Source organism: Dromiciops gliroides, chromosome 2 (genome assembly GCF_019393635.1).
Source record: "Dromiciops gliroides isolate mDroGli1 chromosome 2, mDroGli1.pri, whole genome shotgun sequence".
Classification (NCBI taxonomy): Eukaryota; Metazoa; Chordata; class Mammalia; order Microbiotheria; family Microbiotheriidae; genus Dromiciops; species Dromiciops gliroides.
Window position 1 is genome coordinate 409,440,350 of NC_057862.1, and position 24,695 is coordinate 409,465,044.

At 37.1% G+C, this 24,695-nt stretch overlaps 1 protein-coding gene across 2 annotated transcripts in view; it reads left to right on the forward strand.

Moving 5' to 3' along the window:
- ITFG1 (integrin alpha FG-GAP repeat containing 1) overlaps nucleotides 1-24,695 on the forward strand; it is a 266,663-nt gene that overhangs the window by 149,569 nt on the left and 92,399 nt on the right. For both annotated transcript variants that reach the window (XM_043984576.1, XM_043984577.1), the window contains 2 exons: nucleotides 18,803-18,953; nucleotides 20,301-20,409. In XM_043984576.1, the coding sequence (XP_043840511.1) occupies nucleotides 18,803-18,953; nucleotides 20,301-20,409 (260 nt within the window). The remainder of the gene's footprint in view (nucleotides 1-18,802; nucleotides 18,954-20,300; nucleotides 20,410-24,695) is intronic.

Here is a 24,695-nt window from a genome sequence, read left to right on the forward strand (position 1 = left end):
TGTCTAGTTTTGTTTGTTTTTTTCACCAAAGGCCAGTGTAGAATCCATTAAAGCAAAAAAGAATTTTTTTTTGCTAAGTTATTCATGGATCACTCTTTATGTTAATATCTAACCTTAGAGTTTGTAGATTTAATAGCCTCTGACTTTCATTTGTCTTTTATCAGACTTTGAGTGATAACCTTCCTGTTAAGCCAGAGTCACTAATTATCACAATACTTATCTACTTTATCTACTTTTATCTACTAGGCCCTATAGATCACTTTCTTCTAGAAGTCATACTTCATTATCCAGAGTTTTAGTTGGTTATCTCAAAACCTACAGAGTTTTCTGGTTACGTGTGTGTGTGTGTGTGTGTGTCTGTGTCTGTGTGTGTCTGTGTGTGTTTGTATGTGTATATACCTATAAATCAACTCATAAAACTCTGAGGTGGGAGCTATGTAGAACATTGCAGATAATGCCAGAATGTTTTCAAATGTTGGTTAGTTTTGATGAAGTGAAATATATAAGTACATAGGTAACATAAATATAAAAGATATCAGTAAAAATTATCTGAAAATATTAATCTCTACCACTGCTATCACACCAGATTGTTGAAAAGCAAATAAGATAATGTATGTAAAACTGTTCATTGTAGAGTACAAATAGTGGACACAATGGATAGAGTACCAGACCTGGAGTCAAGAAGACTCGGATTCATGAGTTCAAATCTGGCCTCAGACACTTAGTACCTATGTGACCCTGGGCAAGTCACATAACCCTGTTTGCCTGAGGTTCCTCATTTGTAAAATGAATTGGAGAAGGAAATGATAAATCATGCCAGTATCTTTGCTTAAGAAAACCCCAAAGGGGTGGCAAAGAGTTGGACATGACTGAAATGACTAATCGACAACATGCCGATATGAAGATTATTGATACAAACCTCCCTATCCAATAGGCTTATCAGGCTTTCACTGTAATTATGTAGCTATTCCTCCCTCCGCCGTGTGTGTGTGTGTGTGTGTGTGTGTTTCAGTATGTTTTGTCAAGTATCAATAGGGTTCACCAATTCTCGTACTTGGGACTATTTTGAATAAAAATGGAAAAAAACAAGTTAGAAAACAAACCTCCAAATATCTACAGATTACATAGCTAAAATCCTGCTGCCAAAATGTGTGTGTTGGGGGGGAACCAAAAGCTAAAAGAACAATAAGGACTGAGGAACAAAGTTATTTTGCTACATATGATGTCAACATCTCAGTTTATCAAAGATACGTGTCTGAAATAGCATACTCATTCTTTTTTAGTTTTGGCCTTTTCCAAAATGTATAAACTTCTGTACATTTAACTTTAGTGACTGTAGCTCTTGGGAGAAAAGAAATATTTTTGTTACCCCATTATGTATTGATCTCTGACAGAGAACTAAATTTAATGATCAGCTAGTGGTTTGTTTTTAAGTTATTCGTTTTAAAAGCAAGAACTTTCAGGATGATGGCAGTTTGGTACATTGCTGCTAAAAAGGGAATGTGAGAAAAATTAAATTAAACTTAAGCCTCACCTGCCAGCCTGAAAACACCTGCATATTGTCACTTTGATCAACTAAAAAATTGTAATAAGCATGAATAATGTTTTCCTAAAGCTGCTAATGAATAAATATATTAAATGCCTAAGTGTATTTCCTACATCTCTGAACAGAGGAAATTTAATTTAGCTAATTATCTTGAGCCATTTTTCATTGCTATTTCTCTTGAACAGCTAGATGGATAGAGTATTGGACTTGCAATCAGGAAGACCAAAGTTCAAATCCTACCTCAAACATTCAATAGTTGTATGACAAGTCACCTAACCTCTCTTAAACTCAGTTTCCTCATCTGTAAAATGGGGATAATAATACCTTCTGCCTCCCAGGATTGTTTTGAGGATCAAATGAGATAACATCAGCGGTATGCTTTGCAAACAGTAAAGGACTATATAAATGCTAGCTAGCTATTTTACCTAATTTTTAGTTCCCATAATTATTTTTATAGTGCTGTCAAAAGTTTTACCTTCATACAAATAAGATTTTACTATAATAAGTGGTGCATGAAAATGAAGTAAATACATTCACAGGAATGATCAGTAAATTCTTTTGATACAAAATAAAAATTCTAGCACATATATAAATACATACATATATACATATATGCATATAGTTTCTAGTTATATGGTATATGGGAGGATGCCAGTTTAGTGGAAAGCTCACTGAATATTAAGTGTGAGAAGACATTCATTCAAATCTTGGTTCTGCTACTTATCTGTCATGTGACTACTCTGAGCCTCCATTCCCTCTTTGCTCTAGTCATAATAATAAGAGCAACATCGCATTATTGTGAAGTTTAAGTGATATAATATAAAGCATTTATTGAACCTAAAATTGCTACATAAAGATGTGTCATATATGCATTGAAAAATCACATCAAAGTAGAAAGTTCTGAAAGAGTTACTAGTTCTGAAATCAAAAGACCTGGGTTCAAATACCACCTCTGGGGGGCAGCTAGGTGGCATAGTGGATAAAGCACCAACCCTGTATTCAGGAGGTTGTGAGTTCAAATCTGGCCTCAGACACTTGACCCTCAGCAAGTCACTTAACCCTCATTGCCCCGCAAAAACCAAAAACAAATCAAATAACATCTCTGTCATTTAATACCTGTGTGACCTTGAACAAATAATTGAACCTCCTCTAAGCCTCAGTTTCCTAATCTGCTAAAAGAGAAGGTTAAAGTGGGTGGCCCCAGAGGTCCCTTTCAAATCTAGTTCTACGATCTATCATTTTTTCCCTTTTTTTGGGGGGGGGGCAGGGCAGTGAGGGTTAAGTGACTTGCCCAGGGTCACATAGCTAGTAAGTATTAAGTGTCGGAGGTCAGATTTGAACTCAAGTCCTCCTGAATCCAGGGCTGGTGCTTTATCCACTGCACCACCTAGCTGCCCCCCATCTTATATTTTAGTACAAAAGGAAGACTTCAAAAAAGTGTAAGAACTTTTTATGAGACCCTCCCCCATCAAAAGAATAGTTATTAAAGAAAATAGTTATTAAAGAAGAGTTATATGCAGAAGCTTCGTTAAAGAAAACTGAAAAATTGTCAATACATTAAACATTAGACATGCAAATGTGTTCCAAGAAAGTGATGATTATTTAAAATTGTAAGCTTTGGGAGAAAAAAGATTATGTGGATTTCTTCATTTAAGGAAAGTGTCAAAAGCTCCATCTTGAGTAACAACCAGTTTTTACTGAATTCTTACTGTAGTACTTTAGAATTCATAATTTCATCAGTATCTGGAGCTCTTTGAGACATTAATTTGATGACTTTATGTCTATTTGTAACATTTACTGAATTCATTTTATCTTATATTTATTTTTCCCATTCAGAATCATAAAATCGTTGAGTTGGAAGGCATTTCAAAGGTCATCTCATCCAAATCATGCACAAACAGGATTGTCCTCTATAGTGCCTCTGTCGAGTGGTCATTCAGTCTCTATTTAATGACCTGTAGTGAGACAAAACTCACTACCTCTGAAAAATCTCATTCCACTTGGGACAGTCCCGACTGATAGAATTTTTTTGGTCCTTGACATTGTTCCAAAATATTCCTCCCTGCAACTTCTACATCTCTATAGTTCTTATTTCTTGGGTCAAGTAGAACAAATCTGAATCATTCTAAGTATCATTTTCACATAAAATAGTCCACCAAGTCCTAGAAGACTATTCTCATGTGCTTTCCTATATCATCTCTTCTCCAGGCTAATCATCCTTAATTCTTTGAACATTAATTCTCCTGTGGCATAATCTCCCACACCCAAACCATCCTAGCCCTATCCATATCTCTCTATATTTATATACATACATACATATATTGTACACATGTATATACATGTGTCTGTGTGTGTGCTTCAGTGTTTTGTTCTTCTGAAAATGACATATATGGTTCTCAGAACTGAACATAGTACTCCAGACTTGGTCAGACCTATACAGCTCAGCTATCACCTCCTTAGTTCTGGACACTTTGAATCTCAATTCAGCCTAAAATACCATTGCTATACCATGTCGTAAAAGGAGATGAGGTGAATTTGTCATGACTTGTTTTTGATGAAGCCATGCTGGCTTTGTGATTACCACTGCCTTTTAATATTAACAAATCATCCTTTTAAGAATACTTCATGGGGGGCAGCTAGATGGCGCAGTGGATAGAGCACCGGCCCTGGAGTCAGGAGTACCTGAGTTCAAATCCGGCCTCAGACACTTAACACTTACTAGCTGTGTGACCCTGGGCAAGTCACTTAACCCCCACTGCCTCACTAAAAAAAAAAAAAAAAAAAAAAAAGAATACTTCATGGGGCAGCTCGGTGGCGCAATGAATAAAGTGCTGGCCCTGGATTCAGGAGGACCTGAGTTCAAATCCAGCCTCCGACACTTGACACTTACTAACTCTGTGACCCTAGGCAAGTCACTTCACCCTCATTGCCCCAGAAAAGAAAAGAATACTTCATGGAATTTAATCATGAATCAAAGCCAATATAATGGTACTATAGTTTTCTGATGCCACTCTCTTCCCTTTTTTAAAAATGAGGATTTTGCTTTTTTCTCATCCCAGAACACTTCTCTTATTTCCTAGATTTTTTTTCAAAGGTCAGCAGTCACATCCAAAACTTCTTTCAGTATCATGGGATGTAGTTCATCTGGTCCTGGAGACCTGAATTCACCAAGGACATCCAAATGCTCTTTTTTTTTTTTTTTTTTTTTTTTTTTTTGCAGAGCAATGAGGGTTAAATGACTTGCCCAGGGTCACACAGCCAGTTGAATGTCACGTGTCTGAGGCTGGATTTGAACTCAGGTCCTCCTGAATCCAAGACCAGTGCTTTATCCACTCTGCTGCCTAGCTGCCCCCCAAATGCTCTTTTATTCTCTTCTTACCTTGAGTTGTTGCTATAAAGTCATTTTTTAGTTGCCTCCTACTCTTTGTGACCGCATATTTGTTTTCTTGGCAAAGATACTGGAGTAGTTTGACATTCCCTTCTCCATCTCATTTGCAGTTGAGCAAACTGAGGCAGATAGAGTTATATGACTTGCCTGGGATCACATAGCTAATAAGTGTCTGAGGGCACCTGGCTTTTTCCTTACCTTGAGAACTAACATCAGATAACACTTTTTGTTCTGCCCTGTCTAAAACAAAGACTTTCTCTTTGACAGAAAAAAAAATAGAAACAAAATAAGTATTTTAGTACTTGTTGTTCTATGCTCTTCAAGTAGGGACCCTATTCTTTCTGTGGTTACCTACATTTCCCCATTATAATTTAAAAGTTCTTGTTGGACTTAGCATTCTTGGATAACCTCATCTAATTTGGAACGTCTTCATAGAAGACCCTGCTATAATTTTGTATTCATCCTATATTATTTTGGTCAGTCAGTCAAATATTTATTAAGCCCCTACTATATGCCAGGCCCTGTGCTAAGCAATAGGGGATACAAAGAGAGGCAAAAGATAATTGCCACTTCCAAAGAGCTTACAATCATCTAATGAGGGAAGACAATAAGCAAACAAATATTTATAAACAAGCCATTTATAGAACAAATAGAAAATAATTAAGAGAGGGAAGGCTCTAGAATTAAAAGGGTTTGGGAAAGACTTCCTGTACAAGATGGGACTTAGTTAGGACTTAAAGGAAGCCAGAGAAGCAAGTAAATGAAATTGATGAGGGAGAGCATTCCAGACATGGGAGACAGGCAGAGAAAATACCCAGATCTGAGAGATAGTGTCTTGTTTGTGGAATGGCCAGGAGGCCAGTGTCACCTGATGGAAGGGTATGTGTCAGGGAGTAAGGTGTAAAGAAGACTGGAAAGGTAGGAGGGGGCCAAGTTATGAATGGTCTTTAATACCAAACAGAGGATTTTGTACTTGATCCTAAAGGCAATGGAAAGTTATTGGAGTTTGTTGAGTGGGGTGGGGGCGAGTATGGGGGTGTGGGGTGCGACATGGTTAGAACTGTATTTTAGGAAAATCACTTTGGTAGCAGAATGGAGGACGGATTGAAGTGGGGAGAGACTTGAAGCAGGCAAACCCACCAGCAGACTCTTACAGTAGCCCAAGCATGAGTTGGTATGGTCCTGTACCAGAGTGGTAGCAGTGTCAGAGAGAAGGGAGTGTATTCAAGAGATATTGTAAAGGTGAAATTGATATGTGCATGTTTGTAGGCAGTAGCGAAGCAGCCTGTAGACAGGGAGAGATTGAAAATTAGTAATAGAGTGGAGATGAGAGAGGTGCAAACTGGTGGAGGAGTCAGGATGGAATGGGATCGCTTGAGCAGGTAGAGGGGTTAACTTTGACAGAGTCAGACCACTTTATCATGTGAGATGGGGCTGAAGAGCAGATAGTGGCAGAAGAAAGCACCTGAGTGATAGAAGATGAGGAAGAGGGAAGAAGATGCAGAGTAGAATCTGGAGGGCAAAAGTATGACAAATGGTCGAGTAAGAGCCAGGAACTCAAAACGACCAGAACTTACAGTGTCTTCCTTCTATCCCTTTATTTTGATGTGAAAATGGAGGGTGAGAATAGGGAAGAGAAAGATTGCAATATTTTAATAAATAATGTATGTAATAGTGAATTTCTTTCTGTATCCATGAAATCCTACTTAGTGTCATGTGGGGCAGTGGCACAGTGGATAAAGCACTGGCCCTGGAGTCTGGAGGACCTGAGTTCAAATCTTACCTCAGACATTTCCTAGATGTGTGACAAGTCACTTAACCCCAATTGCCTTAAAACATCCAGGGCCATCTCCAGTCGTCCTGATGTATGTATATCTTGCCACTGGACCCAGATAGCTCAGGAGGAGAGAGTGAAGTTGGTGACACTGCACAACCCTCCCTCCCTTAAATGCAATTCACTGCAACCCATAACATCACCTCAATGTTATGGTCCTCTTTGAGAATGAAGGACAAACGGGTGGGAATGGGGGGCAGTTAGGTGGTACAGTGGATAAAGCACTAGTCCTGGTTTTAGGAGAACCTGAGTTCAAATCCAGCCTTAGATACTTGACACCCTGGGCAAGTCACTTAACCCTCATTGCCCCACGAGAGAGAGAGAGAGAGGGGAGAGAGAATATGAAGTACAAACAACTTGATGTTGTGTTTAACTTTTTGTGATTTTTGTTTGCTAACTTTCCAAAATAAAATTTTTCCTGTTATAAATTATTCTGAAATTGACCAGAAATATAATCTAAACTTTTTCCTCCCTGATCTGTAAAGACTTTCTTTAAAAAACCTTTGCATCTTCCTCCAGAATAAAAAAGTGAGAATAGTGTACTCCTTAAACCACAGTTTTATTGTTGACTGTTCTGTGTTTATTTTAAATCTTAAGACTATTTCAGAATAAAATCATTCTTATTCAAAGACAAATCCATTGAAGTACAGAGATGTAACTGCCTCACTAGCTTAAAAGTGCAGTTAGTTTGAAATTGCCAGATTCTATAAAAGGAAATAAAAGAGCATACGAAACTGAGGTGACAGAGTTCAAAATAAAAGATGTTCAAGGGGAATGATAATGGCTTTAAAAATGAGCAGAGACCAAAGCAGTTGATATTTGTAGTCAGTTTTTAATGTCCTAATATGCCTTTTCTACTAATTATAAGGAAAGAAGCTGGAATGTGAAGCTTAATTTTGCTCACTTATTAATGACTAGTGAATATGTAAATATAATTATACTAGTTCCTGACTACATTTGGCACATAATTAACTAGTCAGTCAACAAGCACTTTGAAGCACCTACTATATGCGCCAGGCGCTTTGCTAAGCATCCAGGAAAAATGACCAGAGTAAAGGGATGGAGTATCTTGTGAGAGGATCAGCAAGGAGGACCCTGTCACTAGATCACAGAGTACTTGGAGGAAGGTGTAAGAAAACTGAAAGGTAGGGGGGATCCAGGTTGCAAAGGCCCTTGAGAGCCAAACAGAAGATTTTTATGTTTGATCCTAGAGGTGATAGTAAGCCACTGGAGTTTACTGAATAGTGGAAGTAGGGTAACATGGTCAGAACTGTTCTTTAGGAAGATCACTTTGATAGCTGAATGGAGGATGGACCACAGAGTAATGAGACTTTAGGCAGGGAGACCAAAGAAACAGCTAGTGCGGTAAGTAATCTCTGAATGGGATAATTAGGGCCTACACCAAGGTGGTGGCACTATCAGGGAAGAGAAAGAAGCATGTGCAAGGTGTTACAAAGGTAAAATTGACAGGACTTGGTAACCAATGTGATTGGTGGGGTGGGATTGAGTTGAAAGAGGGGAGAGGGCAATGAGTGAGAGGAATTCTGGATAATACCTATGTTGTGAACCTTAGTGATCTGGAGGATAGTGGAATGCATAACAATAAGAGAGGTAAGGGGGGCAGCTAGGTGGCACAGTGGATAGAGCAACAGCCCTGGAGTCAGGAGTACCTGAGTTCAAATCCGGCCTCAGACACTTAACACTTACTAGCTGTGTGACCCTGGGCAAGTCACTTAACCCCAATTGCCTCACTAAAAAAAAAAAAGAGAGAGAGAGAGAGAGAGAGGTAAGGAAGAGGAGAGGATGCAGGAGGTTTTCGGGGAAGATGAGTCCAGTTTTAACGTATTGAGTGTAAAACATCTGTAGAACCATCCCAAGTAGAGACATGAAAGGGCATTTGGAGATGTGATTCTGGCTGTTAGGAGAGATGTGAAGGTATAACAACCATGCAGAATAGTATGTTATCCTAAAGGCAAGAGGAAGTAGCTACTGAAATGGTTACTGGGGAATAACAGGGTCAGACCTATGGCTTAGGAAGGTTATTTTGGCAGTTATTGTGAATGGAGAGGAGAGGAGAAAGCCTGTGTGCAGAGACACCACAGGATAAAATCATAGATTTAGAGCGAACAGGGATTTTAGAGACCAATATACCCAATCCCTCATTTTGTAAATGAGGTAACTGAGGCATGAAAGATTAAGTGACTAACCCAGGCCACAGCTATTTAAATGTCTGAGGTGGGAGTCTAGTGCCCCTGTCCCTAAAGTATTTTACCAAATTAGTGGCTATGTGAATAGAATGAAGGAATAAGATGCCAGATATATTGTGGCAAACAAATCAACAAGACTTGGTAACCAATCTGGATATTATAGGAGAAGGAAGAATCAAAGATAACTGAAAATATGAAGCTGGATGATTATAAAAATGGTGATGCCCTTAAAAGAAACAGGGACAGAACAACTAGGTGGCGCAGTGGATAGAGCACTGGCCCAGGATTCAGGAGGACCTGAGTTCAAATCCAGCCTCAGACACTTAACACTTACTAGCTGTGTGACCCTGGGCAAGTCGTTTAACCCCAATTGCCTAAAAAAAAAAAAAAAAAAAAGAAACAGGGAGGCATCTAGGTGGCGCAGTGGATAAAGCACCAGCCCTGGATTCAGGAAGACCTGAATTCAAATCCAGCCTCAGACACTTGACACTTAGTAGCTGTGTGACCCTGGGTAAGTCACTTAACCCTCATTGCCCCCCCCCTAAAAAAAAAAAGAAAAAGCAACAGGGAAATCACAAAGAGAAGAGGGTTTGAAGCAATCAAATAATCCTAGATCTGTACATAGAAGGGAACTCAGAGGCCCCCATATCCAATCCCCTCATTTTACAGATGAATAAACTGGAGTTCAGGGAGGTTAACCAATTTGCCCAGTATCACAAATGTAATAGGTGTTAGAGGCCAGTTTGTGACCCATTTCCTATGACTCCAGAGTCTATATTTTTTCCCCTCTATGCCATAGCTTCACAAAAATTGATACTATATCCATTTTATCAATAAGGAAGTTTTCTTCAATAATTTCATGTAATTGAGAAATGTCTTAGTTGTATGTCAATATATAGTATATAATTTGTTTACTTTTAGAAGTTCATGGCTAATCCATCAATCAATAAATATTTATTAGTAATCTCTCTGTAATTCAATTCCTATTGTACAGGTATTCCAGCCTAGAAAATGAAAGCTATTCAATTGCCAATATCCATGGCACTTAACTACATTCAGCCAGCATTGATATCCTCTTTCAAGGATGGATTCATACCTCTCCAATACCTTCCTAGCTGCACTTTCAGTCATTATAGGAATGGAAGCCAGTGACCCAAGAAACCACTGTTACTTCTTGTATCCTGCAAACATGCAAGCATGGAAAGTTATCAGGGAAGAGTTGTTGTTGATTTTCCTTCATTCTCAGAGAGGACCATGACAGATGTCATGACCTGCAATGAATTGGATTTAAGTGAGGAAGGACTGTAGAAAGTCACCAGCCTCACTCTCTCCTCCAGAACCTTTGGGTCCAATGACAAGATATACATCAGGACAACTGGAGATGGCCCCAGATGCTTGAGGAAGTGGGGTTAAGTGACTTACCCAGGGTCACACAGCTAGTAAGTGTGAAGTGTCTGAGGCTTGATTTGAATTCAAGTCCTCCTGATCCCAGGGCCAGTGCTCTATCCACTGTGCCACCTAGCTGCCCCTATCAGGGAAAGGTACCCTTCTTGTAGATCTACCATGGTCATGACAGGCTGTATTACAGAAATCTTCAGACCTTCAGTATGTCTTAGTAAAAGAGATTAATCTCTAACACTAACACCTTTACAACAGAAAGAAAATGGTGAATTTAATGCGTCCTCATAATACTTATAAGTTTGAAAGCAGGCAGACCTTACCTATCACTTTGTAACAACAAAATATATCAATTACCAGAATCCTCTGAAAATTTAAACAAAAGCAAAAACCCTAGAAAATTTAAGGAAATGTTTACTGAATAAAAACCTGTATTCCTTTCTCCTACAACCTTAATACTTCTCTCTCTCTCTCTCTCTCTCTCTCTCTCTCTCTCTCTCTCTCTCTCTCTCTCTCTCTCTCTCTCTCTCTCTCTCTCAGGGTTAAATGACTTTCCCAGGGTCACACAGCTAGTAAGTGTCAAGTGTCTGAGGCTGGATTTGAACTCAGGTCTTCCTGACTTCAGGGCCGGTGCTCGATCCACTCCACCACCTAGCTGCCCCCTTCCTGGTTTTACCTTTCTAATTTCAGTGATAGTTTACTATGATTAAATGATTAGAACTTTTGAGAGAACCTTTAACTTATATTTGTACCAGAAGTCCAGAAAATCCATCTCTTAATTGCTATGTTGTATAATTTAATGGAATGAGAGGAAACATGCAGGAATCATGAAATTATATAATAGTGTCCTCTGACATAGAGTAAATATAAAACTTAAGCTGTATTTACATCATTCCCACAAGTTGGGTGAAAGTGGGTTGAAGAAAAAAACTTTCTTATGTAGCATGTCAGCGAAGGGCAGGACACTTACTTTTAGAGAAAGCTGTCTTAAGTTCCTTTTCCTAACAAATGAATATAAGAAGATAGAATGAATAGTTTAAATATTTTATGTATTAAATCAGACTTTTGTTTTAACTCCAGCCTTATCACTTGTTAATTTTAAAGTACTAAGCATTTGCTCTTGCTCCCAAGGATGTTTTTAACCCAAAAGACTTTGAATTACAGATATGTTTTAGAGAATGGCCTTCATGAAAATATCTGCTTATTTAGATACAGGGAAAAACACATAGAACTGAGTCAAGGTTTGCCCTGTATCAGTCAATCGATTAACAAGTATTTATTAAGCTCCTGCTATATGCAGACACCAGAGAAACAAAGATAGAATTGAAGTAGTCCCTGTGGTCAGGGAGCTCATAGTCTATCAGAGGAACTTTCTAATCAGAATGATCTGCCATTGCCATTAACATATGACCATGCATCATGATAATAATACTAGCTAACATTTATATAGTATTATTAGGTTTGCAAAGCGCTTTACTTATATTGGCTCAAATGGCCTTCACAATAATGTCATAAAAGAGTTGCTGTTATCCCAGGGAACATGAGGCCAAGAGGTTAAGTGACTTTCCCAGGATAATACAACTAATATCTGAGACAGAATTTTAACATGGGTCTTCCTAACACCAAGTCTAACACTCTCTCAACTACATCACCTCAACACTTCAATGAGTCAGTTAACCTCTCTAGACTTTGGGTTCATTCCCCCTTTATAAAAAGAAGGTACCGATTTATATGCTTGATCTCCAAGCTCCATTCCAAGTTTTAAATATTGATCTTGTAATCCTATGCATAATTTAACTTTTTACTGGAACCAGAAACTTCATATTAATATAATGGTTTCCAGTTTTCTCTATAAGCTTCACAGTGATTCACTATAAATGTATTTTTAAAGGTTTTTTTTAATCATTTTTAATCATTGACATGTAAGAAAACAGGAATAGTCAGTTTTGCTATAATGCTATATGTGTTCCTGAAAATCACTGCTCTATGCAAAATAATGCAATAAAAGCCACAGGACTTATGGGAAACACAGTTAGGGGCACAACTATGTTTAAATATATGTCTATGTTTATTCGTCTTTCTAATCTCTGCTGCACCTAGCTGGGGACATGCACCTAATGGGTGCTTAGTAAATGTTTGTTTTGTTTTGTCTTGTCTTTATAATTCAGCTGAAAAGAAATGATGTGTCTCCCTTTGTTGGTGCTAGTGGGTAAATTTGTGGAACAGATTAAAGTAATGTACCAGTAAAACATTTCAGCCATAGACATTTCTTCTATTTTTTCAGTATTGTCTTTAACTATCTATCTACAATGTGAGTTCCTTTATTCCTGTTTCTTGGGAGATATCACATGTTCTCTTTCATCTTTCAAAATGCTTCATTATTTCAAGCTTTTTAATGTTTAAAGCTTTCCTTGTGCATGCACTTCTCAGAATTTTTGAACCAGGACCCTTAGACATGTATGGGATGTTGAATGCATTCATTTTTAACGTAGAAAAATTTGCAAATGCAAAAGACTAGAAAAACACACCCTTGTAGGACAACACATTGGAGAACTGCAGTAGCTGGTAGAAGTTTGAGGTGTGTTCATGGGTGCTTGGGTGGGTATGTACAAGTCATGTATATTCCTACACTGCCTGATTCAATTGGTGCTTTTTTCTGCCATCACTTCGTGTTCCTCAGAGACCATATCGCTGATGAGCAAACACAAAATTCACATTATAGTCCCCAATATATCAAACGTACTGGAATAAATTCAAATTTTCAAAATAAACATTATGGCAGAGCTAAATTATTCAATTCCTAATACAATGAGTAAACTAGCTTTAAAATTGTATATTTTTCCATCAGCTCAGTACCCTTCAACATGTAAAGTGCAGAACACATTTCTGTAAAACACTTCAGTTTAAACACCTTTAATAAACAAAAATTGTCTCCAAACAGGTACAATGTTAATGACAACCAGTTGGACGCAGTAGAATTTTCTCATGTAACAAAAACATCCCAGAAAGTCTAGAAATAATTAGATACAGTATAATACTACAAATATCCCCCAAAGAAACAAAAACAAGTAGATTGTTTTAAATACAAAGCAGTTGTACCAACATAATAGAATAAAAATGCATTATAAATCACCTAGGGTTTTTAGCCAGGTATGAATCTTCTTTCCAAATTGACAGCTTCCATGACACAGAGATAAGAACTAAGGAGACATGATAGAGAAAGGCTGGTGAGGATCCTGGGGTGGCCTAAACTAGACAGGGTAGATTAACAGAATAAGACATACTTAAAGGATTCATGAATATGAATGTAAAGGGAGCCAGTGAAATAACATTAAAAGTGTGGTTTGGACAGGCCAAATTAAACTTGTGATTTATAATATAGTACACCTTCCATCATAAGCCTTAGGTCATGATCCTGTATGACAAGTAGTACCCCCATTATACTTTGGTATATATCTCCCATTCATTTTCATATATAAGAGTCTTCATACCACTCTATTCTCCTTGAGGTCAGGAACTGTTTATTCATCTTTGTAACCTCCACTGCCCCTACCTGGAGACATGCAACTCATAGGTGTTAGTAAATATTTGTTTCTTTTTAATTCTTATGAAGAGAACTGAATTGTCTCCTTTTTTAGTTCAAGAAGATGAATTTGAGGAACATTTTGAAATAACATCTTACCAATAAAACATGCATTGTTATTCTGCATTCACAATCTTATTTCTTAAAATAAGATTCTAAATAGTGAAGAATCCTAAGTAGTCTGAATTCAGACTCTTCCTTTTATATAATGTACCTAGGGTTTCCTAACTGCATTATAATTTCTGTATTTAAACAGACGTATTTTGCAACAGAACCGTAACATAAATTGAAGTTAGAGGTTTTGCCATAATATGTTGTTTCTCTAGACATTAATTCACTTATTTGTTGGTTTGAGTGCCCTAACCCATCCTCCACAGATTTGCAGTAGTGTTTTCCATTGATTTCCATTATCATAAAAACAAAAGTGCTTACAGGCAGTTGTAAAAACCCTGTTAATCAAAGTAGGGGAAAATCTGTCTTCTATTCAGTTGATAGTAGAAAATGGCTCAGCATGCCAAAGTCTGATCTTAGCTCTTAAAGGTATCTGCTCTAGGTCTGGTGGACTCTGGAAAGCAGAAAATAACCTCAAGAAAGAGAAAGTTCTCAGTGTGATTAAATGGCTGAAAGTATTTCATGAGTATTTCTTTTCAGCCAAAGATTTATTTATGTAGTTGTTTTGCTCCCTCCTTTTTTTTAATTAATAAAGTATTTTATTTTTCCCCGTTACATGTAAAGATAGTTCTCAATTTTGTTTATACAAGCTTTCCAATTTCAGATTTTTCTCCCTCTCTCCTCTCCCTCCCCCCTTCCCTAGACAGCAGGTAATCTGATATAGGTTATATCTATATATACACATAATAACATTAAACATATTTCTGCATTAGTCATGTTATAAGAGAAAAATCAGAGCAATGACGAAAAACCTCAACATAGAAAAACATCAGCACCAAAAACAAAAGAAATAGTATGGTTCATTCAGCATCTATACTCCACAGTTCTTTTTTTTTTTTTCCTGGAATTGGAGATCCTCTTCTATCATGAGTTCCCTGGAACTCTTCTGTACCATTGCATTGGTGAGAAGAATATAGTCCATCACAAGTAGATCAACACTCAATGTTGATGATACTGTGTACAATGTTCTTCTGGTTCTGCTCATCTCACTCATCATCAGCCCACGCAAGACCCTCCAGGTTTCTCTGAACTCCTCCTGCTCATCGTTTCTTATAGCACAATAGTATTCCATTGTATTCATATACCACAACTTGTCCAGCCATTCCCCAATTGATGGGCATTCCTTCAACTTCCAATTCCTTGCCACCACATAAAGAGCAGCTATAAATATTTTTGCACATGTGGTTCCCTTTCCCCTTTCCATGATTTCTTTGGGAAAAACACCCAAAAGTGGTATTGCTGGGTCAAAGGGTATGCACAGCTTTATTGCCCTTTGGGCATAATTCCAAATTGCTCTCCAGAATGGTTGGATCAGTTCACAGCTCCACGAAAAATGCATTAGTGTTCCAATTTTTCCACAGCTTCTCCAACATTTATTTGGTCCTTTCTTAATAAAGATTTTAATAGGTGATTAGATTTATATTCCTAAATTATTATTTTTTTGTTTGTTTTGTGGGGCAGTGAGGGTTAGGTGACTTGCCCAGGGTCACACAGCTAGTAAGTGTCAAGTGTCTGAGGCCAGATTTGAATTCAGGTCCTTCTGAATCTAGGGCTGGTGCTTTATCCACTGTGCCACCTAGCTGCCCCCCTAAATTATTCTTACTAAAATGCTTCTCCCCCGCAATGGTGCATAGTTATCTTTTATTTAATCATAAAAATATTCTCTTATTTTCCAGTTAAATGTAAAGATAGTTTTCAACATTTGTTTTTATAAGATTGTGAGTTCCAAATTTTTCTCCCCCCCCCCAAGATAGAAAGCAATCTGATATAGGTTATATAGGTACATAGTTATCTTAAGTCATTATGTTGTCAGACCTTTACAAAGAAAGTAAACTTGAACATTTGAATTTGGTTAACTGTCTTTTCTTATGTGTCACAAAAGGACACTTATGATCTTTCCCATGTCTCTCTGTAATTAGCAGAAGTTTCTTTTGCAGACCATAGCATAAAAATTTCCTTAAGGTAGGAATGATCCATGCACCTTACAAAATACAATGAATGTGCATATTTCACATTGTAAACTTTAGAGGTAAGATTGGCTCAGCAGCAGCAAAATTATTCAATTTTAGGGCTCCCTTGACTAGGAATGAATTAAGGCTTCTCTAGACATTTACTAATCTCCTACTGGCAAGAAATGTTTAGAATCTCAACAAATTTTTCCGTATGTGGGCTCCTCTGAAGATGAAACAAACAACAGCATCTCTCTTCCTCCTTTTGCTCTTCTTTTATTCTTTTCATTCAAAAAAATAATACACCAAGCACCTACTATATGCATTACACTATACTAAGCACTATTTTGAGGCTACTGGCATTATTGTTATTCAATGTTTTAATCAACTCTATTATGAATATCAGGTTTCTTGTGTTATATAGATACTTCACATTCAAAGTCATCTGTACTGCAGTGATATTTGACTGATTTGGGGCATTTCACAAATGGAAGTTGTCTATCAGACGAAGTTTCAGTTTTTATTACATCAGATTCGCCCAGGCATGCAGATTTAGCACCAACAGACAACTTTGGCTTCAGATCAGCAATTCCAAAAATTGTTTCATTTTTAAAATATTCCTAATGGCCTTGTTCATGCTTCTTCTTAATTTGCCTTTTTTTTTTTTTTTTTGGCTCATAGAAGCAATTCTCTGAGGATTAAGCAAGGACACACACATAATGTGCATAAATTAAAGACCATGTGTCCCCTGTTTAGATTAGACCATTAATGAAACTCTGGAATTGGTAGTAGTCTTCCAGGACATCTGAGAGGAAGAGAATGCAGTAGAGATAGAAATGACTGTGAACTGGACACACAAGTTCTAAGAGCAGTCTTGGAGAAAATCAGCTCCAAGTTAAATGATCCACCAGCTACCTCACTTGATGGAAAATTAGACAGATTAGCATAACACATTAACAACCTAGAATAACAGACTTGCTCAACTAGTAATGTATTGAGATTTTTATGGACTTTAAAGAAAATTAAATCCAGCCTCAAAGGAGTAGGATAGACATCCTTAAGACAATAAGACACAGTGGATGAATAAATACTAAGCAAATGAGATGACATTTTATTTGTGTTTTGGATGTGATGAAGCATTGAAAGATAAGTACTTTTGAAAAATGGCCTGGATTAAAAATTTGCAAAAACCTCAGGTGAAATAAGGTAATAATAAGTTTGATTTCTGGCAATAATTTGGTTTAGCAATAGACAATTATTTTCCATATCAAATCTACAAATCAAGAAATAATTACCATAGGAAATACTAAGTAAAGAAAGACATGGGAGCACCAAGTACAAATGGAGCAGAGCTTCTCTCTCCTACCTAGATATAAATATTTTTGAAAGCTACACTGTTTCTATAGAACGCAGTAGAATTTTTAAAAGAATTACTATTTTTCAGAAACCCAAGTCCAATTGTATGAGACTTAATAATTTGGGGAAATTTAGTGAGCTCCAATGCAGGAGCAGGTGACATACTTGCAGAATCTTTTATATTTACAAGCACATATCAAACAGACTTTAAAGGCTTGAATGAAATCTACAAGTACTTTTCAGTTGTACAACTCTGACAGGAGGAACGTTACTATGAGTTGTATTTGAGTTGCTGGAGCAAGTGTGTTTGTTCCACATTCCTATTCTGGGTCATGATTTTGACACAAAGCCAGTGGCAGATGCTGAAAGATACAGAAACATGGTACATACACCCTGAAAAATTTTGAGGATGTAGCTTTTTAAAAATTCTCATTTTGGGGGCAGCTAGGTGACGCAGTTGATAGAGTATCAGACGTGGAGTCAGAAGGACCTCAGTTCAAATCCAGCCTCAGACACTTGACACTAGCTGTGTGACCCTGAGCAAGTCACTTAACCTTGATTACACACACACACACACACACACACACACACACGCACGCACGCACGCACGCACGCACGCGCATGCATAGAAATTCTCATTTTTTTTTATATAATCTCTTTTTCCGTTACTGTAAAGATTATATAATCTCTTAATGAATGACAAAAAACATCTCATCACTACCAAAAAAGAGTAGTAAAATTGACTAAAGCTAAAATGGATAATATAGATTTTAGTGGCAAGAGCATTAGGAATTAAGCAAAAAGATAAGGTTGCTCTTGGGGTTGAGAAATTACCTTAAATGTTTCTTCCCATTAGTTGAAGTTGTAATATGTCATGTCTTAGGAAAGGTTACTTTGAAGTATTCCAAGTAAGCATTATTTCTGTTTCTGTGTGTGTGCACATGCACATGTGTACATGCCTGCATACATGACTAAAGTGCTGTTCTGATATTCAGTACATAGAACTTCTTTTAAAGAATCCTTGTTTATTTACAACAATGATAACAATGAAAGAGAGTGATACTCTTCAGAAATGGGTTACTAAATGCCCTAGGGTTTGACAGGCATGCCAGAAGAGTGAGGGGAAATGAAAAAAGAGATGGGAGACCATCTTCCCTGCCAAAGGCCAGTGCTTTGTAGAAAGCAGTCAGTGTTGGCTACTGATGATACAAGATACGGGTTTCATATTTTCCACGTGACCTGCTTAAAAATCACTTTTTAGTTCAGTAATATAAATAAACATGTTAGCCTGCCGCAGTGATGACAGAAGCATTGTTTAGGTTTGTATAAGGGAGAATAACTAACTGCCCTTCTTTTTTCCTTTGTTATAGCAACCAGCAAGCTTTTTTACTAGAAAATGTCCCCTGCAATAATGCAAGCTGTGAGAGGGCCGGTCGTATGTTTAAAGTCTACTGGGAGCTATCGGATCTTAATCAAATCAAAGATGCCATGGTTGCAACCTTCTTTGACATTTATGAAGATGTGAGTTCAGAGCTTTTCAGTGTGTTTGGTTCTTAATTGCCATCTGCTTATTCTCATTTGAGCTTCCACTTTGAGCTCCTCAGCATTTGACCAGAAAATGTAGATTGGCTAATGAGAGCAAATGGGTGAATTAAAGGAAGTCCTTAATATTGAATAGGAAGGGAACAAGTTCATTGATGCCTTTCACTGATTGGTGCAGGAAAAGTGGCAACTATCTGGACCAGATTTATGCTTATTTGGTTTTAAAAGGCCCAGGTACCCAATCTGCTGAAGATTTATATTCATACACAGGTACATCAACTGTTTAGGGTTTTACTCGGGAGACAGTAGCAAATTCAACTACAGAAAACCCTTCAACCTATTACAGGATTGCAGAGAAACGAGCTTAGTCTTTATAAGCTGTGTGATTAAGAAGAATAAGTTCATAGCCTCAAATTGCTATTCTGACTCCAGCCCTGATTGTCAGATGAATTTGTACTGAGCTCAAGATGCCTCTGTTCTGCCATTTGTAAAATGGAAATACAGAAGCTCCCTTAGCACATCAAAGGTTGTGGAACAGAAATAAAGGTAGTCTTTGAAACATTCTGAGGACTCCCAAATTTAATATAATATAAAAGCATCTTAATTACTCCTCTCAGAGTACTTAGAATATAAGAAGTAAGGGGTAGCTAAATGTCAGTTTCTGTTAAGAATTGAAAATTCCAAACTTCACATTAAAAGTAAAAACAAGTAGGATGATCAAGCCCCAATTTCCAGGTGTTGATTATCTCTGTGGATTTTAGTCAGCCCTTTATCTTCTTCTTTTCCTCTCTTGGCCGATTCTTTGATCCTTTCCTTATCAAATGGCACCAGAGAGAGAACTTTTTTTTCTTTTGGGGAATGAAGAATAGAAATCAGACTGGAACTCCTGCTACTGATATAAGCAGAGAGGAAACAAGTTGTTTCACTTAGCACTGTCCACTTCTTTGTCCTATGTAATAATTAGCTAAAAAACACTTTGGGTTAAAAATCAATTAAACAATAACAATGTTGGGGCAGCTAGATGGCGCAGTGGTTAAAGCACCAGCCCTGGATTAAGGAGTACCTGAGTTCAAATCCGGCCTCAGACACTTGACACTTACTAGCTGTGTGACCCTGGGCAAGTCACTTGACCCCATTGCCTGCCCAGAAAAAAAACAAACAAAAAAAAATAACAATGCTTGTGGCCTCAGATCTTCTCCAACATTTCTAAACATCATCATTTTCATTTATTCCATGAGTTGTGTGTGTGTGTATTGGCATGGTCATTTGTTATTTAGCTTGGTGCCTTTTTAACTTTATGGTTTGGTCTTTGTGTTTTTCCCCCAGGGTATCTTAGACATCGTTGTTCTAAGTAAAGGTTATACAAAGAATGATTTTGCCATCCACACACTAAAAAATAACTTTGAAGCTGATGCCTATTTTGTCAAAGTGATTGGTGAGTATACCCTTTCATTATTATGAAATAGTAAGGTTAGGTTTTGGGAAAGTCAGCAAATGTTCAAACATATATTCCCAATGGCTAAATAAATGTACAAAAGTATAAGCATATAAAAATTCTCCCTCTTTTTATGTCAGCATATGTATTGTCTTTCAACAAGAAGACCTAGTACCATACTTGGAGTTCTCAATCTGTTCACCTTTCTTAATATTGCCTTTAATGCTACTAATTTTCAGGGCACATAGTTAAGACTTAAATGTGATCAACTCTGTCTTCTCGTGAATTTGCTAAAAAATTTTATATTTAATAGTTTTTCAAAGCTGTAGCTTTTGGATTCTTTTTAAAATCCATGATTATTGTTGATTCCTATAAAATTGCCTCTTGAAAATTTTTCCTCAAGCATTATCTCCCAACAGAAACAGATTGTGTTTATACATTGATTAAGGAAAATTCCAATTTAATATTCTTTTCCTGTAATAGATTTCAATTAAACCAAGTTTTGCTTTTATTTCTTATTTTTCTTTTTTAATATTATGGACTTGGCAAATGTCAATAGACATAAACATTTTCCTTATAAAAGAACAGGAAAAAAAAGATTGTATATGAAACTATGTATCCTTGTTATATACAGCTTGAATTTTTAGAGTTTATAGTAAATTTATTTCTAATTTCATTGCTGCCCAACTTATCTATTTCATCTTTACTTCAATGCATATTCATCTTTAAATATGTCAAATTATTCCATTTAAATATTCTTGTAGTTCAGTATTCTGCAGGCTAATGCTTTATATCTTGGCTTTCCAAGATTCATTTTTATAACAGTTCCAAACTGGCAAACATAAACTGGCAAACAACAAAAAAAATGTTGACATTGCTACAGCAATGCTTCTGGACAGAATTAAATCACAAGTTATGGTTGAAACCCAAAGTTCTACTGGAGGGACTTGTACATTTCATTCACTGAAATGCAAATGCTCAAGGCTGAGAGAACCATTTATTAAAGCACTTCTGTAACAAGTTGAATATAGGATCTAATGAATAGAGATTCCTATTTTTTACTCATATTCATAACATATTTTTAGGAGTTTTAAGGTTTCAACCATAGTCCATCAACCAAAAACTAATTGACTTTCATAGCCTGAATGTCAGAACAGCCTACTTCATCTCTGCTCTGGAGAGTACCTCACTTCAGCCTGAAAATTTAAGTACATGTTAAAAGCTAATGATGTTGGGGCAGCTAGGTGGTGCAGTGGATAGAGCACTGGCCCTGGATTCAGGGGGACCTGAGTTCAAATCCAGCCTCAGGCACTTAACACTTACTAGCTGTGTGACCCTGGGCAAGTCACTTACCCCCAATTGCCTCACCAAAAGACAAACAAACAAAAAAAGCTAATGATGTGTTTGTTTAGTTTACATTATTCCATGAAGGTAAGAACCATGATCTGGATCCTTGGAACAGCAGAACAAAAAAATAATAACCCACATCACCAAAAAATAGATCCATGAATAGGTCATATAATGCTTTTCTTTTTAAATCTGAGAATTATAGGAATAATACTAAGCATTTATACACTTAATGTTTGAAAAACATTTTAGTTGTTACTTCATGGATCCTCCCAACAACCTTATGAGATAGGTGCTATTATTATCACCATTTTACAAACGAAGAATCTGATACTAAGATAGTTTTAAGTCAGGAGTAAATGTCAGAGGTAGCATCCAAACTCACATCTTCCTTACTCCAAATCCAGCTATCCACTGTGACAACAAGATGTCTAAGCATATAGTCCCATGGCAGCTTTACGAACAATGGTCATGTGCTCGGGCAGAAAGGAATCATAGGGGCAGCTCAGTGGCACAGTGTATAGAGCACCGGCCCTGGAGTCAGGAGGACCTGAGTTCAAATCCGGCATCAGACACTTAACACTTACTAGCTGTGTGACCCTGGGCAAGTCACTTAACCCCAATTGCCTCACCAAAAAAAAAAAAAAAGAAAGAAAGGAATCATAAACAAGTATAAAAGGACAGAAATAATAAATAGTGTTTATATACAATAATATAGTCTCCAAGATTGGGACCAGTTCTTCTTTTGCATGCCCACACGAGCTTCAGGGGCAGCACCAGATGGGAAGCCATAACAAGCACAGGTGGATGGCTTTGTTCCACTGGGAGCTCCAAATCTCAGATATTAGGAGATAATTTTTGCAGAGAGCTTAGCTTAGCACAGTGCCTGGCACATAGTAGATACTGTATAAGAGCTGATTACCTTTCCTTCTTATCTCTTAGCCTCATGGAAGAGCTAATGGAAATGGGTGGCTTGAGGCATTTAACCCCTCTGTAGATAGCCCCACAGAAGGAATGGAGCAGAATGGCAGATTGGCATTCTTCCTCTGGACAAAACCCATGACAAACAATCCATATAATATAGTCAAGTTCACATGCCCACATGCCAAATCTTGTCCTGCCTACCAAGCTCTCGTGTATTTCTGGTCTTGAACTTCTTATCATATAATTGCAAACCCTGATACACAAGGGAAGTTAATGAGTGAATGCAAAAAATTGATAAAAAACAACATCACCAACAACAAATAAGAATCATAACAACCCAATATCAGAAGAAACTGAGCAAGTTAATTGTGGAGGGAAGAAAGGGAGGAAATCTTGCCTGGTGGATTTTCAAGTAAGTTCTATAAAACATTCAAAGAATAATTCTTATTCTCCAAAAGTTATTCCCAAAAATAGAGGTAGGAGGCACTCCACTAGATACTTTTTATAGACAGATATGATCCCAATACTCAAGTCAGGGGGAGAGAAAGCAGAAGAAGAAATCTGCATGCCAATCTCAATAATGAATATTGATCTCAAAATTTTAAATAAAATTATTACAAGGAGACTACAACAATATGACCAGAAAATAATTTACTGTGGCCAAGTTGAAGACATACCAAAAATATAAAATAATTCAACATCAAGGAAACGATCAGCATTATTCATAACACATAACAAAGATAAGGAGAACAACAGTATTATATCAATAAATTCAGAAAAAGCCTTTGACCAAATTCAGCACTCATGTTTTTAAAGTCACTAAAAAGCATATTTTGGGAAAACTATCTTTAATATGGTCTAAAACAGGGGCAGCTAGGTGGCACAGTGGATAAAGCACTGGCCCTGGATTCAGGAGGACCTGAGTTCAAATCCAGCCTCAGACACTTGACACCAGCTGTGTGACCCTGGGCAAGTCACTTAACCCTCATTGCCCTGCAAAAAAAAAAAAAAAAATATATATATATATATATATATATATATATATATATGTGTGTATATATGGTCTAAAACATATTTAAAACCAAGTGGTGGCTTGTTTTCAATGGAGAGATATCAGAAGCTTTCCCAAAAGAAACAGATGAGGCAAGGGTACCCCACCCTCTCTATTATTTTACATAGTGAAATACTATCTATAGAAATCAGACAGGAGAACAAACAAAGTTAACAACATCAGCAAAGAGAAAATAAAATATACCTATTTGCAGATGGCATGATAGTATTCTTATAAGACCTCAGAGAATCAACATAGAAACTGACATGGGGCTTAGGATAAATCAGAAGTTTCTCCTGTGAAAAGCAAAACCCAAAATGACTAGATAACAGAACAGACATATCAAGGAACAAGGTACTATTAAAGTTTAGATTGACCAACTAGATATCAGGACAGACATACCTAAGAAGTAACGGGAGTTAAAATTCTATAGCCAGAAAGTAAATTAGGTGTGGCTACTACCTGACAGGATCTAGGAGACAGAGATAACCCCAAAGGTCAGGACCATCATTTCAAAAACAAAATCCCAATCAACTCTCAGGAATATGACAAGCATCCAAGCTTTCCCCACCCTACTCCAAAAGGGATCTTCCCAGTTTTCAAACGGATACCCCCTCTATCCTTTATAAAAACTTTTGCCTTCTTTCTGTTAAGGTAGGAAGAGGTTGTTTCTAAGCCCTCCTCCCTGAGAGGTGAAGTCTTTGACTTACCCCTTGGTCACTCTCTAGCGCCAAATAAAAGACCACTTTAATTTTAATTGGACGGTATGCAAGAGTGTAGTTCTTTATTGAGGAATACCTAAAAACCACTACTTTTCCCCCGATGGCAGAAACTAATTGAGATGATTAATAATTTCAGGAAAGTATTAGCATACAGAATAACAATGTGGAATAATAAATAAAGTACTAGCCTCAAAGCAAGGAAGACTTGGGTTCACATCCTACTTAAGACACATACTGGCTGT